The following is a 19,365-nucleotide window of genomic DNA, read 5'->3' on the forward strand; positions in this document are numbered from 1 at the left end:
ATGCAAGACTCCTTTTGGTAACTGGAAGAAAGAAATCATATACAGTACCATGTTTGTGAGAACTGAATTAATGAGAACTAATCTTCCACCAAGGGATAGTAATTTTCCTTTCCAACTAGTAAGACGTTTTGTCTTTCTTCAACAATTTTCCATTCAGCCAAAGTGAGTCTCCGATAGTGTATCGGAATACCCATATAGCTAATTGTAAAAGAACCAATCCCACAGCCAAATAATTCAGCATATGAGGTTGATACATCGACGGCTTCACCGAAACAAAACAATTCACTCTTATGGAAATTAATCTTAAGACCGGACAACTGCTCGAATGCTGAAAGAATTAATTTCATATTTCGTGCCTTTTCCAAGTCATGATTCATAAATAGAATTGTGTCATCGGCGTACTGAAGGATGGATAAGCCGCCATCAACCAAGTGGGGGACTACACCTTCAATTTGACCATCAAATTTAGCGCGCTCTATAATAATTGCAAGCATATCCGCCACAATGTTAAATAACATTGGTGATAGTGGATCACCTTGCCTCAACCCTTTCCTGGTTTGAAAGTATTTACCAATGTCATCATTGACCTTAATGGCAACACTCCCACCAAAAACAAATTTATTAATTAGAGCACGCCAATCCTCAGAAAAACCTTTCATTCTAAGGGTCTGTTGAAGAAAGGACCACTTGACTTTATCATAGGCTTTTTCAAACTCGATCTTGAGTATTACCCCATTCAACTTTTTACGATGCATCTCATGAATTGTCTCATGTAAGGTTACCACCTCATCTAGGATGTTTCTACCTTGCATGAAAGCAGTCTGAGAGGGACACACCACTTTATTTGCCACTGAATTTAGTCTAATGGTAGCAACTTTTGTGAAAATCTTGAAACAAACATTTAGAAGGCATATTGGTCTGTATTGCTGAATCCTTTCCGCATCAGTAACCCTTGGTAGAAGAATAATTTCACCAAAATTGATACAGAAGAGATCCAGTTGTCCCTCGTGTAGTTCGGCAAACAGGTCCAATAGATCAAATTTAATAATGTCCCAAAAGCTTTCATAGAATTCAGCCGGGAAACCATCAGGCCCTGGCGCCTTGTTGTGTTCCATTTGAAATACCGCATTTCTTATTTCCTCCTCAGAATAGGGAGAAGTAAGAATGGTGTTTTCTTCAGGAGACACTTGGGGGATATCATCAATCCTGGATTCATCCATGGATACATCAGAATCCTCGGGGGCACCAAAAAGGCCTTTATAATAAGAAGTAATATAGGACTTTAAATGCTCGTGACCTTCGATCAGACCCTCATCTTGAACCAGAGAGTGAATGAGTTTCTTTCTATGGCGGCCATTGGCCACACTATGAAAGTATCTCGTATTCGAATCTCCTTCTAACAAGAACTGGGATTTAGATCTTTGGTACCATTTGAGTTCCTCCTCTCGAAGTAATCCGACCAACTTTGCATTGTATTGACTTTTAAGTTCAATCTCATGCGTTGTCAGTGGACGTACTTTAGCAAGAGCTTCTAAAGCATCAATACATGATGATAGATTGAGTTTCTCTTTTTTGAGCTGTCCCGACATCTGCCTAGCCCACCCTCCAAGGTATCTACGCATGGAGCGTAATTTATTATTCCACCTTTGGATTGGAGTGCTTCCAGCAATCGGTTTGTCCCAAATACATTTAATCATATCCGAGAAACCATCCCTATTAAGCCATCCAAGTTCAAATTTGAATGGACGTCTACGGGGCGGCAAGGGTGTACCAGTAGATAACAAAATTGGGGCGTGATCTGACAAAGCTTCAATTCGAGGAAGAACCCGTACTGATACTAGAGGGAATTTAAATTCCCAATATGAGTCCATCAATACGTGATCCAACTTCTCATAAGTGGGCTTGGGGAGACTATTCGCCCAAGTGAATTGTCTCCCACCCATTGAAACCTCTCTCAAATCCAAACTGTCAATGCCAACGTTGAATAAGAAAGGCCAGTGGGTGTCAAATCTGCCCCTGCTCTTCTCATGAGGGTATCTAAGCAAATTAAAATCCCCGCCTATGATGATAGGGTGCGGATAAAGTTAATATCACGAAGATAACAATTACATTTAGCTTCTGCAACGACACAATACCTAATGACCGTACGGATGTACACAACTAAAAAAGAAGAAATGAAAGTCCTGCAACGATGTACTAGATCTTACGACAGCAACACAAACACCACCAAAACAACATCCAAAGTTCATGTTCTCACATCTTCAAGAAGAAAACAGTGCACAAGCGCTATCGTCATCCGATCGAAGATCTTAGGTTTTTGCCCTAAAGATACTCTCCACTTTCAAAACAATGCCTTGAAGGCTAGACTTTGAATTTTTACCCTCGAAGATAAGACTTTGAACTTTATCTGTGTTGTCGCCCCCACGATCATTCGTTGCTACAAAGCCCAGGACACCAAGGAAATTCCTCCTTGAGCAGAGAATCGAACCACCATTGCTAGTTCTCAATACCCCGATTCCATGACATGACTTCACCATGGACCAAAACATGTCCCCTGGCAACAGATAGCAGAGCTTCACGCCGCTCCCTCCATAACAAAACGGTCGGAAAAAAACATATGTGCATACTATGGAGTTCGCTGGCGAAGCCTGCTAGAACTCAACACTCCGGCTAGATCAAGGAGGACAGACTTCAAGTGGATCATCGTCTTCACATGAGAGAAACCCTAGGACTACCACCTTCATTCAAGGTCGGGCCAGTGGCCCCCACACCCCTAGTAGACAACAGAGGAGAAGACAAATTCAGGAGGAGGCACAATACACGCACGACCGCTAGACGCGGGCGCCGCTCTTCACCGACCAGGTCGGGAGCGCGCGCGTCCCGCACACCCTCGCGTGCCCGTGGCGGCTAGTCGGGCCACGACCAAGGATCAGGTAATATCTTTTTTCCCTTTTTCTCATTTATTTATTTTATGTTATACAAAATCTGATTAATTGTGAAAAATAAAATTTAAAATATTCAAACATTTCTTCAAGATGTGATAATTTGTTAGATCCGAAAAAACTGAACTTGTTTTTTTGAAAATTTGAACATTTGTAAATTTGCGTAAATTTATAAATTAAACATTTTTTAAAATGTGAACATTTTTATAATCTGAACAAATTTCATAAATTAAAAATTTCGAAAATTGAACATTTTTTAGGTTTGAACAATTTTCAAATCTGAACATTTTTGAAATTTGAACATTTTATAAATTTGAACAGCTTCCAAAAACTGAATATTTTGAAATTTGAACATTTTGAAAATTTGAACAACTTCCAAAATCTGAATAATTTCAAAATTTGAACATTTTAAATTTAAAACATTTTAAAATGTAGAAAACTGACAGAAAAAAGAAAACCAAACAAGAATTCTGAAAAAGGAAAAACCTGACCAGAAACCGAACTGGAAAACCGAACTGTTAGAGCCAAAACAGGAAAATGGGCCTAGCCCATACCGACTAGGGAGGTGTTCGGCGCCGAGTAGACGCCGACCTGGTCGGCATATAGGCGGGGAGCGCTTATTCGCCGCCTTAAGCGGAGCGGAAGATTGTCTCCGCTCATGCTGGCACCATCGATAGGCAGTATGGGCTCGGCCCGTTTAGGCCTTTCCTTTTTTTTTCTTTTCTTTTAATTTAGATTTCAAAATTTGAACAAATTGAAAACGGAACAAAATTCAAAATCAAACAAATTTATAATATGAACATTTTTCAAAAGAAACAAATCTGAACAAAATTTGAAATCAGTAAAACCATAAAACCCAAAAAGAGATCATCCAATACCGAAAAAACCTGAAAAATCCCGAAAAAACCGAAAAGCAAAGGAAAAACCGTACGCGCTAGGCGCTAATGGGCCGGCCCACCCGATCTGCCGTTTGAGTGGGAGCGAATCGCTTCCGCAATGAGCGATGAATAGGGATTTCCCGTGGCGGCTTGGCGCCACGCAGAACGCCCGAACAAAAAGTCACGACCCGGTGGGCCCAAATCAGGCTCAAATTGGCCCGCACCACCGTCTGCTCTTGGATGTCGCGCGAGTGCCGTCGCCGGCCAACGCGATCCCCTGCTTCGCCGCCTTCATGCCCCTACCTCGCCTCCACCTTCGCATCTCCTCGTGCCCCGTCCCCTCCGCCTCGAAGCATAGAAGGACACACCAAACCTCTGCCCTCCTCCTTCGGCGGGACGGGCAACGCCACCGTCGCCTGCATCGACGGTGGCAATGGCAAGGCGGAATTGTGGAATGGTTGGAGGGAGGCGACGGGGATCTCCGGGATCGCCCAACGAGAGCGACCCGGGAGCTTAGGGCATCTCCAACCGGGCGACCCAAACGGACGCGCTGAGCCGTCCGTTTTGGACCGTTTGGGTGGCCGAACGGACACCCGGACAGCGCCCCGCGTCCGCGTGTCCGTTTGGGTCGCACGCTGCGCCCAACGCGCGGACGCACCGCATATGTAATTAAAATAACAAAAATAAAAATAAAAAAGGAAAACAGCCAAAAAAAACATTAAACTAGTGGTTAATTAAACTTAGCCCTATTTTGGGCAATTTTTACACAAAAGAAAGCCCTATATGGGCTTTAAACTAAAAAAAAAAGAAACCCTACACAGGGTTTGCGAGCACGGTGGCCGCCGGCAGTACTACCCCCAGTAGTACTCGTCATCGTCGGCGTCGATGACGACGACGCCCCCCGGCGGCGACGCGCTGTTCCGGCTCGACACGCCGGAGGGCACCGGGGACTCCGGCCGGGGCTCCCATCGCGCCCTTTCCCGGGCGGATCGCGGGTTCGGCGGGCTCGCCGGCTCGCGCGGCCGTGCCTGCGCGCGGGCTGCTGCCGGAGCTGCTCCTCCGCTGTGCGCGTGGCTGGCGCTCCTCTCCTCCGCCAGCGCTCCTCCTCCGCCGGGCGCGCGGCCCGGCGCTCTCCTCCTCCCGGAGCGCCGCACGATGCGTAGCCTCCTCCTGACGGCGCACCGGCTCCGGGAAGGCCCACGCCTCCGCCTCGGGCGTCCTCTGGGCCTTCTGGCCGCCTCCTCCAGCGCGGAGGTGCGCGGCGCCTCGACGAGGTGCGGCCATTTGGCCGGCTCGTCGAGGTCCCGCTGCTCGCGGGGACGCCGCGAGCGCCGCTGCGGCTCCGGGTCGTTCTCCTCCTCCTGGGGCTGCGGCTGGGGTTGGGGCGTGGGCTCGTTGATGTAGAGGCCGCCGGGGCGGCGGCCAGCCCGCCTAGCAGGTGTGGTGGCCGCGCGCGAGGCCGCGCCGTCGCGGATGTGAAGCATGTGCGCCGGCGCGCATCGTGCTCCACCTCGAACCACAAGTCCCGCTTGGGACTTGCTTCGCCGTATCTGTGAGGTCCGCCGGAGGTCCACCGGCAGCCGAGCGCGGCGCCTCCGGATCTCGGCGTAGCGGGCGCGGCCGAGCCGGGATGGGCGGCACCGGAACCCGATCCGGGCTCGGGTGCCGGCCGTGGGGAGGTGCACGTCCCCCACGGCATTGGGACGCCGGCGTCCCAGAACATCCGCGCCACCGCTACGGTGACGTAGATCCGATCGCGTCTCGGGAGGCGCCGGCGGCCCATTGCGAACGCCGGCGGCGCGACTTGCCGGCTGGCTGCCGGCCTCGTGGTCGTTGGCGGACGGCTCGAACTCGCGCTTCGGGGCCATGGCGGCGCGGAAGCTTCGAGCTCGCGCGTGCGGACGGAGTGGAAAGTGGGGCCCGGATAGGGACGGTCCCCTTCCCGATCCACATTTAATAGGGCCGGGCACCGACAGTGGGCCAGCCGAGGCGGACAGGGCGGACACGCGAGGACGCCGCGTGCCATCCGCGGCCACGCAAACCCGGCCCAGATTTGGGCCGGGTTTGCGTCGTTCCGGACGCCGCGGCCGTCCGCTTTTGCGGTGCGTCCCCGCGTTGGGCCGCGTTTTTGTCCGTTTCGACCCATCCGGACGCGCGGGCACGGGATGGGTCGCCCGGTTGGAGATGCCCTTAGGGACGTATTTGACCGCATACGTTCCAAGTCTGATCTCCTCGTTCATCAGTTCATGGCTCCTGTCGAAAACAATAGTTGACCTCACGAAATACGAAAAACAAGTCTTCCTTGCAACACTTGTTTTTTTAGAGCTCATGCCAGTAACGCATGTGAGCTAAACCACTGACCAAGTGCAGCCACAAAGGCCAAATCTTGCCGAGATTCACTGAAAGAGTCAACACCAATCATCGGCTCATCGCGGTTGTCATGGAGCTGGCCGCACTGCTCTTGCTCCTCCCCTTCCTCCTCGCCGGCCTATTCTACCTCGGGAGGCACCGCGGCGACGGCGGGGTGGACGAGCGTCGTCTCCCTCCGGCTCCTCGTGGCCTGCCCGTCATCGGCAACCTGCACCAGGTAGGCGCGCTCCCTCACCGCGCCCTGCGCGCGCTCGCCGCGGCCCACGGCGCGCCTGACCTCCTGCGGCTCCGCCTCGGCCGTGTGCCGGCCCTGGTCGCCTCCTCCCCCGCCGCTGCCGCCGAGCTCATGCGCGCGCAGGACCACACCTTCGCCACGCGCCCCTACTTCCGAACCGCCGAGATCCTCAGCTACGGCTTCCGCGATCTCGCCTTGGCGCCCCACGGCGAGCACTGGCGCCACGTCCGCCGGCTCTGCGCCGCGCACGTCCTCAGCGCCGCCCGGTCCCACCGCCAGAACGCCATGAAAGAGCTTGAGGTGGCCGCCCTGGTCAAGGCCGTCGCCGCCGAAGCTTCCTCCGCCGCCGGGGTCGTGGACGTGAGCGGGGCGCTGTACCGGCTCGCGAACGACGTGATCTGCCGGGTGGTCTCCGGGAGGGTGTCAGGGTCAGGAGAAGAGGAGGGGAGGAGCAAGCTGTTCAGGGAGGTGGTCCAGGAGAACACCGCGCTGCTGGGCGGGTTCTGCGTCGGGGACTACTTCCCGGCGCTGGCGTGGGTGGACAAGCTGCTGTCCGGCGGCGGCGCGCGGGCATGGAGGAACTTGAGGCGGTGGGACGAGCTGCTCGAGAAGGTGGTGCAGGAGCACGAAGTGAGGAGGCGTGGGCGTCGACGCGGGGATGATGACGATGCCGGCGGGGAGGAGGGTTTCGTCGACGTTCTTCTGTCGCTGCAGGCGGAGGGTCAGGACGGGTTCGAGCTGAGCAGGGACATCGTCAAGTCGCTCTTGCAGGTAGGAGTATGTTCTTCGCTGTATTCATTTCGAATTTAGTAAGGTTCCTCTAACACTTCTTAAACATAAGTCACGGGTGTCCAACTTAAAATTAATAAAGCCCAAGCAGTCAAGGTTTGATACAAGGTGCTAGCTAACCCACTTGCAACACACCGAACACGAACGATAAAAGATAAAACAGGAAACACAATAAGTCGATGTGGTAGCCTCCTCGTGAAGCCACCAGAGAAGAAGCATCCCAGGTTTGAGGGAACCACTGGCACTTGCTACTTTGACGGATATCATCGTCTACATTACAGGCTGGGATAGGGACTTAGGGTGCATCACCAGCCATTTCCAACTCTTAAGAGCGATCCCTTCCCTCTCGTCCTGACTCGAAGGCCGCCAAACCGTCGGACGTCGAATGCGCTACGCCGACCGAAGGCCAACCTGGTTAGAACCCCCGCTGAAGCTGACGGAGCCACCGGGATTGAACTGCCATCTACCGAAGGAGCCGCCACGTAGAACGCAAGCAGGGGTACGATCACTGATGAAGAAGCCACCTTCCACCTCAGCCGTCCTCAACCGGCAACCACCGTACCTCAAGCAATGCCCCCAAGAAGGAAGCGATGCCCATTGCGCCGTCACAGCCCAGTCCAACATACGGAAGGTTTTCACCTGGGAACACTGCCGGGGTGGGGAGAAACAAGACCTTAGTAACCCCACAAGAGAAAGCACGACGCCCAGGGGTGTCACCACTGTCGTGGTTGGTCCAGCCGACCAGGGATTTCTCCCGGTCTCGGTCTCACCATCACCCCCAAAGACTACCCACGCTCCAACGCGGGAGCCGACGACCAACTCCAACTCTAGTGGGGAAGAGACTAACGTGAGGGGAAAAAGGATACCTTACGATCTGGCGGAGATCGGCGCCGGAGCACCCGCAACCCACCACCGCCTTGCCACCCACGCAGACAAGGACGACGACGCGCACCCGCGGACGCCACTAACCGTTGTGTCGATGCCACCACCTTGTAGCCCGAGAGAACCTGCCAGTAGAAGCCACGCCACTGTTGTCGTCACCCGCGAGGAAGAAGAAAGCGTCATCGAGCTCCACCACGAGGAACCGCCTCGCCGCGACGCGCCGGTCCGCCACACGACGAACCGCCGATTCATCGCTTTATATCTTTGTCGCCATGATGGGAGAGCCTTGCGATCCCAAGGTCCGCCGACATTGGCCACGAGGGGTTGGGGGCAGGAGGGAAGGAGGGTGGTTGGGGCTAGGCTTTGGGTCGCGCTCCCGTCGGCCCCGAGGAGCGACATGGCGGGTCAAACCGTGAGCCTTCACCGTTCCTCTAACACTAACTGAGAATTAAGTTAAATCTCAGTTAGCTTACGTCAACGATCAACCAATTGAGAATCACATCTACCCGGAACCAAACAGATTCCTCTTTTTTTAGCAACCACATATTTCATTAATTGAAAATAAAGTTACATGAAGGAGCACATGTGAAACCTAACAGATAAACCTGAAATAAATGATTATCCTGAATTTAAGATAAAATTCTAAAAGATCAAGAAATACAAAACAATCCATGGGGTTCCTGCAAATACCGTAGCTAGCGGCCGCCGCCCAACTCTAGCGCCACCGAGATGGACATTGGAAGAGACGCCGAGCCTCCACCATTGTAAGATCTAAAAAAGTACCATCGCTAACGAGGCTTTATGAGTTCATAAACAGGTCTGCTGCAAGTAGCGAGACACATGTCGTTGTGGCACGTCAACCGTGGGACATATTCAAGCTGTCTTGGACAAAGATAATCCGGCTCCAATCGACGAAGTCGGAGGAGAACATCATATCCACCACCTCTGAACCAACATCTTCGCTCTAGAAGAACCACCTCGCCCTGACCGTCAGGTTGTTGCGAATAACAACGAATGTGAGCGACACACCGAGAAACTGATCTCGCTAGAATGGAAGAACGACGAGAGGACCATCTGCCGATCTGAAGGACCGATCAACATAGTTTCCATGCCGCCCAGAAGGTCGTCACCGATGTGGGAGTAGAGTTGAGGTAGATTTATTAGCCTGATCGCCGCTCCCACAACCCCAATAACGCACCGCAACAGATAAAATCTAACCATAACTAGTAGACCAGAACAGAGAAACAAGGTCTCCCCTCCATCATGCCGCCGCAGTAGCGATAGGAGAAAGAGGCAAAACGATTCGAGTATTATGGGTGCGCCAAGGTGATCGATTCATCAACGGGGTGTGTGTATGAAATACTAGGGCGCGTTTGGTAGGCTGTGAGGGCCTTTTTGGCATGGGTGGAGAAACAAAACGACCGGTTTGGTTGCATCGCACTGGTTTTTAAAGTAGTGTTTTGCCAGCATCCAGAGAAACGCCCGAATCGGCAGTTTCTCTAGGGCTAAGCCCGTTCTTTTTACTCCTGCACTCTATCGATGCAACTTGTGCACATGGACTCGGTTATGCTCACTCTCCCTTACACTACTTTACATACCCTCTCTTCAAATCAACACAACCATACTCCAAATTAAAATAAGTTGTACATGAAAAAGATGCGTGTCGATGATATGAATCAATTCCCACAATCGGTTTTGAGTTTCGTCATCGTAAATCATCAATTTCGTGTATGAAGTTTTAAGCAAATTTTGTCAAATTCGTCGCACACGCTCAACCGTTTGAGATTTCCTTTCAGAAGTAGGTTCACCTCACCATTCCCCATTACTTTTATGTTGACATGTTTTTGTTTCGGTGTACATACACTGATAGATAAATGACTCACAAGTATACTGTGATCTGTACGTATGTGTGAGTAAGGTTTGGAGTATTTTTGCTCAACTTCTCGCTTGCCGTCTTCATGAACGGTGACATGGTGATGATATGTGAGAATTGAGAGGTGATAATCCATGGTGGTGGCGGCATGGTGACGTTCGTCTTCGTGGTCGGCGACGTGGTGATGCTTATGACCGGCGTGACCGACGGTGTTATGGTGGTATTCAACTTCGTGCTCGGCGACATGGTGATGCTTATGACGGACATGAACGGCGGTGTCTTGGTGGTGTTCGTCTTCGTGTTCGGTGGCGTGGTGATGCCTATGACCGGCGTGACCGGCGGTGTCATGGTGGTGTTCAGCGACGTCGTCAGCAACATTGTAATGCTTCTGACGGGCGTGAACGGCGGTGTCATGATGTTGTTCGTTGACGTGGTGATGCCTGTGACGGGCGTAACCGGCGGTGTCATGGTGGTGATGGTTATGGTATGTGATAGGCAGTAATCCATGGAGGTAACCGTGTAGGTGTAGGTGTAGGCAGTGGCGTGTCATGGTGGCGACGTTCTTGTTGTGCTACACCGAAAGTTTTGGTCTATCATATTTAGCCTAGTCTTGTGCACGCCGCCTTGGCCATCGTTGGTGAGAGTGACATGGTGGTCTTTTCGCGCACCAACGTGGTGCCAGGTTTCGTGACAGCGGCGTCAAACTTTGTGATAGGTGAGGAGGTGAGAGGTAAGGTCACCATGGAGATAAGTGGTGAGGCTAAAACTGGGCTCGTATGCAACCAAACAGACTGAGCCCATCCTTTCTGCTGGGCCAAAAAATTCTACACATCCTGCCAAACGAGTGGCGTTTTCTGGCCTATGGCCCGTTCTCAACGTGCAGACACTCTCATCTCGCAGGCTCAGTAATGCAAGAAATCGGCCCAGCCTACCAAACGGGTCCCTACTGAACCTATTGAGTTCCATAGTGGCACGGGACTCATTTACATTTTTCACGTAGATTTCAAGTGATTTAGTTTACTTCCCGATCAGCGAGTTAAGAAAAGTTTACTTATAACTGGAAAAAACAACAACGCTTATACATTATTTTCTTTTTGGAGGTGTTAATTTTAGAGAACCTCTTTTGTAGTTTGGGTTCTAGTTTTGATGGTGGTTAAAGTGTTGCTGATGTTTGTTTTCTCCATTTCTTTTATTTTTGATGTTTTTTTTTGGATTCTTTATGTCTTCGGACTTTTGTTGATGTAGAGGCTAGGTGTAACTATTATTTCCACGGTATTAATATATTCCCTTTTATGAAAAGAAACTGGTCTACCTTTAACCAAATCCATTGAAAGCTTGTCAATATTTATAATAACAAAGGAATACTTAATAATTAAGTATTTTTAAATGTTTTCATGATATTAATCTTTAAATATTTTTTAAACAGTAAGACAAACTCTGCATGATTTGACTTAGAATTTTGTGAAGACTAACCAAAAAATGTCAAGCCTAAACTATTTAAAAATTAGCCTTTGCAATTAAAATATATTGATTTAGTGATTTCATAGTATACAAAATGAATTGTCACGCCTATTTTTTTAGAAAATATATTTAAACATTAGCTCACGATTGAATCTTGCGATGGGCTTTTCACGGTGGCCTTTTTGAAGTCTTCTAGATATAACAAATTATAGTTTAAAAAATATTTCTTTTTACTCTATCTTCTAAATACAATTCTAACATATGCATCCATCTTAGAAGAATTATTATCAAGATGTGCTAGATTAAAAGTTGTAAGATATATTTAACTAAACTATGTAAATGGAGATAAGCAAACTTTATTTTATCCAAATGCGTAGAACAATCCAAGATTATTGCTATTTTGTAAGTTATTGGAGATGAGTCAAATTTGGTTTCGGCTTTGTCAATAGTTTTTCTTAACTTCCATAATGACTTTAGTAAAATTAGTAGTGAATCGACAATTTATCTAATACTGGATCACTCCAACGAGATTATAATAATTCACTACAATTCCAAACATAAACTTAGTTGATAACTTTCATCTCAATTTATTTTTATTGCTGTTTTCATCAGTCTATTAATGTATCACTATCTATAAGATTATTTGCTGTGAATCATAAGCCTCTACGTTCCATCAGAAACATAAAATCACAAGCCTCTACGAGTGTTCTTAAATAAAGAATTACTGAACTTTTCTCAGCACTATTTGATACTTATATGACCATCCGATATTCCCAAAGTGGTCCAATCGTACCCCTACAGTAAAATATATCTTCTCTTTCTTTTTTCTCACGATTATGGTTTTTCCAAGAGAATGTGGAACATTACCGACAATCAAATTTGGGATATTTACATGGAAGAATACGAATGATCTTACTGATGGAGTACCCATGCTTTCATATTGTAAGTAGGCACCGAGAATGCCTATCAGATTTCACCCAACAGAATCAGTTTTTGAGTAAAATACATATTCAATACATGAACTTGCTAGATATATTTAGTTTAGTGTATAATCTTAGATATCAACCATTTTAGTCCATTAACTAGCGGCCCTTAACTAGCCTAGCTAAGAGATACACCACTGGCATGATGATCGGTCATGCAGGCGGTATGTTGAGCCACATCATTGGCCATGCCCTCATACTCTATGCATACACCGTGTTGATTCCATTCTGTAACTATGTATAGCCCCACATGTGTCCTAGTAAAGGGGAAATATTTCGTACCATGCATTGCGTCACACAAGTATATGACTCTCTCGTACAGGACATGTTCGCGGCGGGTATCGAGACGACCTACGTCGCACTTGAGTGGGCCATGTCGGAGCTCATCAAGAATCCCACAGCAATGCGGAAGCTACAGGACGAGGTCCGCAAAATCGAACCATCCGGCGGCTTTGCTAAGGCTGACAGGCTCGGCGCCACGATTACGCCCTACCTGAAGGCGGTGGTGAAGGAGACGCTCCGCCTCCACCCGCCAGCGCCGCTGCTCCTGCCCCGCGAGTGCATGCAGGACGCCACCGTGCTGGGCAACCACGTCGCCAAGGGCACTCGAGTGTTCGTCAATGCCTGGGCCATCCACCGTGACCCGGACTCCTGGCACGCGGCCGACAAGTTTCTCCCGGAAAGGTTCACAGATTAAGCTTGACACATTGCATTCTATCATTATCGCGAAGCTATATGTTCACACGTTCTATGCATGTGTTACTTGTGTTCAGGTTCTTGCAGAGCGAGGTGGACTTTAGGGGCCGGCACTTTCAGTACATACCCTTCGGGGCGGGGCGGCGGATCTGCCCTGGGATGCAGTTTGCTCTCTCCACCATCGAGCTTGCTCTCGCAAACTTGGTGCGCACGTTCGATTGGGAGCTGCCGGACGGCATGGCGCCAGAGGAGCTCGACATGTCCGACGCGCCAGGCCTGGTGACGCCAAGGCGGGTGGGTCTCCGTCTTGTTGCTAGGCCTTTCGAGTGGGAGCAATAGGCATAGCCTACAGAGCGGACGGTTCAGTATAATATGTAAGCAACCTTGTAGTGAATCTAGAGTTTCTTAATGTGTAGCCTGCTTGGCATGTTTGTTTTGTATAGTACTCCCTCTATTCCATAATAGTTTTCACTAATTTGCATGTTCCAGACACAGTTTAGTACGTAGTATCGATATATCTAAATCTGCAATAACTAATATGGAAAGCAGGGAGCACAAACGGACTGTCTGTCTGCCTGGGGATCATACTAGGCTGCTGCCCGGTCTTGCAAAGGTTAATTTTCTAGGGTATAGCCTGTTAGTCTGTTACATGGCCTATGATAGTGTTCAATTAGCCCAATAGAACTTATTTGCCCATTTGCCCGGTCTAGGATGGGCCGCATGTTCCGCTGCTGGGAGGGAGTACATTTTTTTTTTGAGGGAAAGCCACAACAGCATACTTTATTAATTATGCATCACAGATACATCGTTCGCTAGTTCGCCAGTACACTTACAATAAAATTAGGAGGATCGTCGTGCCAAACAATTAACACCTCTCCCTCCGAATGTCTAGCCAAAATATGTGCTGCCGTATTGGCTTCCCTAGGACTATGAAAAAAACACAATTTTAGTAAAACAACGACACAACATCGAACACTCTTCATAAATAGCAGCAGCCAGACTTAGAGAATTTCCGCCTTGATTCATCACTTCAATAACATCCATGCAGTCGGAATTGACTTCAATCCTGTTGCATCCAACTAGTCCTGCCAGAATAAGACCGTCACGTAGAGCTCTTGCCTCTGTTGATGGGTCAGAAATAAAAGGAATAAATACCACAACAGCTAGCCGCTATAAGTCTCCAACTGTCATCTCGAATAATTGCACCAGTACTACCAGAGCATGTGTCAGCGCAGAAATCCACATCAATAATAAGCTTCACAAAGTCTTCCCTTGGTCTTACCCATCCGTGCCTAATAATTCCTGACTTCTTTCTAACTCTCGAGTAGTTCAGAGATAGGGCTGAAATGGCGTGTGCCGCTCTTGTCGGGGTTTGGATAGGCTCACCATGAGTAACCTTATACCACACCGTAACCGCTAGCAAATCATTGCGGTCTACCTCGGGAGGGAGCGGGGCAGTCGCTGTCTTGTCTAGCATTAAAGCTTCCAACGTTTCTCCTCCACTTGCTTCGAAGTTGCACACATGCAATATCATCTCTCCCATGCCGAGCTTGCACCAAATCCCAGTCACTCTCGAGCAAACGAAGAAAGCATGACGAATACTTTCACAGTCAGTTTGACATAGTGAACATTAGGAGCTCTGAATCATATGCCTGTTAGCCAACACTACATTACATGGGATAGCGCCCAATAACGACCTCCACATATGGATCTTCCTTTTTGCTGGCACATTTAGAGACCACACCGTTTTCCATACATGTAAGTTAGAAGACGTGCCATATCCAGATGTTCTCCTTAGTTTATTACCGTGTTGATGCTCCCACTCGGCGTAGTAACACGGCCGAATCGAGAATATGCCGGTCTTCGTATAATGCCAAGAGACAAAGTCCTGCACCATGCTTCTTGCCAAAAGAATATTGAGAATTCTTTTAACACCAATTGACCAGAAAATACTTCTAAGAAGCTCCTCATCCCAAGTTCCTGTCTCTGCATCAATCAACTCACATACTTTGGTGTAAACTATATTGCCTCTCCTAGTTGTGATCATTCTAGTTGGACTCCCGGGAACCCATGGATAATTACATATATTAATTTGGGAGCCATCGCCAACTCTCCACATGTGGCCCCTTTTGAAAGTTTGGATATCCGCCAAAATACTTTGCCAAGTATATATACGAACTTCCCTTCTTTAATTGGCAATTTAAATTATCCCCTGAGGGATAGTACTTAGCTCTCAAAACTGAAGCGCAAAGCGAGTCTGGTTCTGAAATTAATCTCCACAGTTATTTGGCCAACATAGAAAGATTAGAACAATGTAGGTCTCTGAATTCCATACCTCCTTTTTTTTTCGGCACACACATCTTGCACCACGCGAACCAATTCATATGGTTTTGTTGATCATCATCTCTGGACATTGCAATTATTATCCCTTTGATAATCTATTTAGGTAGCTTGAATACAGACATTGCAGATGCAGGAATAACTTGAATGACGACTTTTAGAAGTGCCTCTTTCCCTCCAAAGGACATATTCTTCTCCTTCCACCCACTTAGGATCTTGCAAATTCTATCAATAAGTGTTGGAAGCAGTCCAACCTGTCCAGGCCCACAATAGGTGGCAGGCCAAGATACTTTTCCGTGATTGCTTCAGTCATAATGTTAAGAATAGAACAAACCTTCACTTTTGTATCCACCTCCGTACAAATGCTGAAGAAAATGTTAGTTTTAGCATCACTCACAAGCTGACCGGAGGCAGCACAATAATCATCCAGAGCTCTCCGGAGGCTTGTAGCATTTGCAGCATCAGCTCTCATAAGAATTAAGAAATCATTAAGAAAAAAGCCAATGAAAATTATGTTGGTTCGTTTGCCTAAGTACTGAAATGAATCAAATCCGAATTCAAAGAAGCAAGTGGCTACGTGCACGACATAATTAAGTTGTTTGGAATTCAGAAAATTAGACCCTGAGATTATGGTGGAGGAAAGCTCGGTCCACGAATTTCCGAGCAGTGTAGTCGCTCTCGGTTTTGCTGAAGCGGATCGAGCATCCACGCATCACGTACAGTGGAAACCGTTGCTTAGCAGAAGCCTGCACGGCTGTAATGTTCGGTTCCACTGCTCCGATTGTTCTTCGCCTGCGCAGGTGCAGCCAATAATGTAATGCGGCCTCATCCTCATCGCATCCCACAGTAGAAGTAGAGCAATACTACCAGTAAGTAAAGCATCTCGTACCGAGGAGATAAGATAGGAGAACAAGTAGCTAATACCCCCTGCGCGCGATTACTTCCACATGCATCTCTGTCGATCGGTTTCGGTTCTTGCTTTCCCGGCCAAAATAATTCAATCCAGAAGATCGAGCACGCGCCTCACATATTTGACCCGTGTAGTTTATGCTGATGTTCTGCTGATCTCGCTTTAGCCCTTTCGCTTCTTTCCACTTTGTCAAGCGCGCAAATTCGATTCCTCGACCACGATTTAAGATTCTCATTAGGATTTAGGACTACTGAATTAGCAGAAATAGAACTAATTTGACTTGGAAGCTACAGCTACAATGTTTTCTGTCGTCTCTCCTGTCCAGCCCCAGATGGACCAGCGGGGAACTCGGCAGCTGCAGTTCACAACATGTGACCGAATGCATTCTACCGAACTGGTGTCACTTCCTGAGAGAGGGACGATTGTATTAACTAAACTCGGTCGATCAGTCGCGTGCCTGCTTCTAACAGCTCTGCAGGGTACGAATATATGCTTGTCACTCGAGAGCACAAGGCCGACAAGCGTGTAGACGTCGATCGAGAACTGAACTGCGCAAGTCGCTGAACGCATCATCCAGAAAGCTAGGCATCGGTTCGGCGTCGCGTGCAACAGCTGCGTACCGTACGTACATTCTCCGGTCGAGTGCAGACCAGCTGGTCTGTAGACTGTAGTAGTCGGTCTAACTATTTTTGACTCAAAAGCTATGGATGATAGACAAGGAGGGGAGGAGGAGGGCTGCGGTATTTCTAGCTACCACTTTTTCCGGCGACGGCGACGGCATAGGAGCAGGGCGGCCGCGGCCGATTCTAGGTGCTGAACCACCGCACCGAGATGAGAGAGGTGCGTATACCTATCGAAGGAATCCGGCGACAGAGGAGATGGAGCGATCGACGTACGTGTGGTGGTGGTGGGCGACGGGATCTCTGGCTGATTCTTCCCTCCTGCCTTCTGGGATGCATGATAGATCCTTCGTTGTTCAGTCCTGCCACTGATTAAACAAAGTAACAAACCACTAACATTTGGATAGAATTAGTGCTGCTAGGCTGCTAGCGCCCCGTACGTACTTCAACTTTAGCCCCAGAGGATGGGATGGGCGATAATCCTATACCTACGGATGGTTTTGACTTACGGAACTTCTACGGACTGACATGCAATGAATTGATTGGCTGAGTTTTGATCGCCTCCTTGAAAACCGGGGCCACGTTCTGATATGGGTCATGATAAGACGAGACATGAGGTACGCTTTGTAAGAGTGGGTTGTTCATGCGACGTCAAATCCCAGGAGGTATTCTCGGGTGGTGACGTGCATGCAGGCTACCCACATTTTTTTTCGACAAATCTAACCCCTAGATGAAGATAATTCTTTGTCAGACTTCAGTGTGTGGAACTATTTCAAATTTGATTTCTATGTTTCGGCGCCAACGTGAATGGAGCCGACGTTGTACAGGTCGGAGCCAGCAGAAAAGAACACAAAAGCACCATTGGTGGTTCAGGACCATTGCAATTGTCACCGACCTCACTTCGATGCCATTTGGCTTGGCGTCGACTTGCTTCGTCGGCGTCGTTTTTCCATGACGCCAACCTACACAACTTCAGCTCTATTCTCGATAGCGCCAAAACGCAAGAACAAAATTGAAGATAGTTTTGCCAAGGGGTTAGATAAATAATTAGTTTCGTCTAGGAGCCAGATTTGTTTGACAAATAGGCTACACATAGCACGGTGAAACCTTACTTTCTAAGAATAGCCATTTCGATGGTCTTTTGACAATTTTTTCGATAAAGGGAATATATTAATATCAAAACGATACCAATTACATCCAGCCTCTGCAACAACGCACCACCCTAATGGCACTACGGATGCACACAGCCAAAAAAAAAAACTAAGAAATAAAAGTCCAGCTACAGTATTTCGGGCCTAACAACAGCAATACATCCACCGCCAAGACAACACCTGAAATACAGAATCTCCAAAAACGACGCCTCCAAGAAGGGAACAGTGCGCGAACACCATCGTCGCCCGATCAACGATCTTAGGTTTTCACCCTGAAGATAGTCCCAGCTCTCAAAACAATGCCTCCAACAAGGTCATAGCCAGACACAACCAGTTAAGGCCATACCTTGGGTTTTCACCCTGAAAGGTAGGACTCTGAACTTCACCTGTGTTGTCGCCCCCACTTTCATACCGCTGTTGTGAAACCCGGAACACCAAGCAAGTCCCTCAACAACGCGGAGACTTGAACCTCCCTTAGCTAGTCCTCCCATCCGGCCTTCTTGAACTTCTCTTCTTCCGACTTTCATCATGGATCCATAGTCACTTGATGTCAACACAGAAAAAGAGCTTCGCGCCGCTCCCTCCAGAACCAATCGGTCGGAATAAAAGCATGGGTGCGCACGACCGAATACCACCGATCCAGCAAACTCTAGGCAAAAAGCACTGTTACATTCGCCGGCGGAGCCTTCCGGAACTCAACACTCCGGCTAGATCACGAGTTCAGGCCTCCGGTAGGTCTTCCTCTTCACGCAAGAGAGACCCTAGGACCACCGCCTTTATTCAGGTCGGACCCCCCGGGCTGGCCACTCCAACCCTCCACCGGCGACTCCGTCGCCGGCTTCCAAGCATCTCCATCTTGCCGCCGGAACGCGGTGATAGATCGATAGATCCACCACCACCAACCGCAGGCCAACCCTCTCCGGCGGCCTTGCTTGAAGCCGTATGCATCAATTTGACCTAGGGTTGGGGTTGTTTTGTTTCCCTTTTCGGAAAAAAAATGTCGGATTGAATTTTAGGACTGATCTCATGATCCGACTGCATTTACGCACAGTTAGTGGACGAACAGGCGATGAGCTTGCAGTGAACTGATGTGCCTACGTGCATCACGTGCAAAAATGGTGACCGTACGAGCAATTGGAAAGGGGGTGCATCAGGCGATTTTGACCCCTCGGCGACCATTCGTACGTACGCGCGTGTGGCCGAAAACGCAGTGAATCGGTGCATTTCTCTTCATC

The 19,365-nt window shown here is 48.7% G+C and overlaps 1 protein-coding gene across 1 annotated transcript; it reads left to right on the top strand.

Moving 5' to 3' along the window:
• The first annotated feature begins 6,151 nt into the window (after nucleotides 1-6,151).
• Nucleotides 6,152-13,584, top strand: LOC127313058 (cytochrome P450 71A1). The gene is made up of 3 exons (XM_051343596.1): nucleotides 6,152-7,196; nucleotides 12,736-13,097; nucleotides 13,187-13,584. Exons 1-3 carry the CDS (start codon nucleotides 6,261-6,263, stop codon nucleotides 13,446-13,448), a joined length of 1,560 nt encoding a protein of 519 aa, XP_051199556.1. The 5' UTR covers nucleotides 6,152-6,260; the 3' UTR covers nucleotides 13,449-13,584.
• Nucleotides 13,585-19,365: the final 5,781 nt, after the last annotated feature.

This window comes from Lolium perenne, chromosome 1 (assembly GCF_019359855.2).
Source record: "Lolium perenne isolate Kyuss_39 chromosome 1, Kyuss_2.0, whole genome shotgun sequence".
Lineage (NCBI taxonomy): Eukaryota > Viridiplantae > Streptophyta > Magnoliopsida > Poales > Poaceae > Lolium > Lolium perenne.

Bases quoted from the DNA above. Each gene is read 5' to 3' on its own strand.
- LOC127313058 (XM_051343596.1), top strand. From the start codon at position 6,261: ATGGAGCTGGCCGCACTGCTCTTGCTCCTCCCCTTCCTCCTCGCCGGC. The intron at 7,197-12,735 runs GTAGGAGTATGT...TCTCTCGTACAG, and splicing joins TCGTCAAGTCGCTCTTGCAG to GACATGTTCGCGGCGGGTAT. The intron at 13,098-13,186 runs GTTCACAGATTA...ACTTGTGTTCAG, and splicing joins GACAAGTTTCTCCCGGAAAG to GTTCTTGCAGAGCGAGGTGG.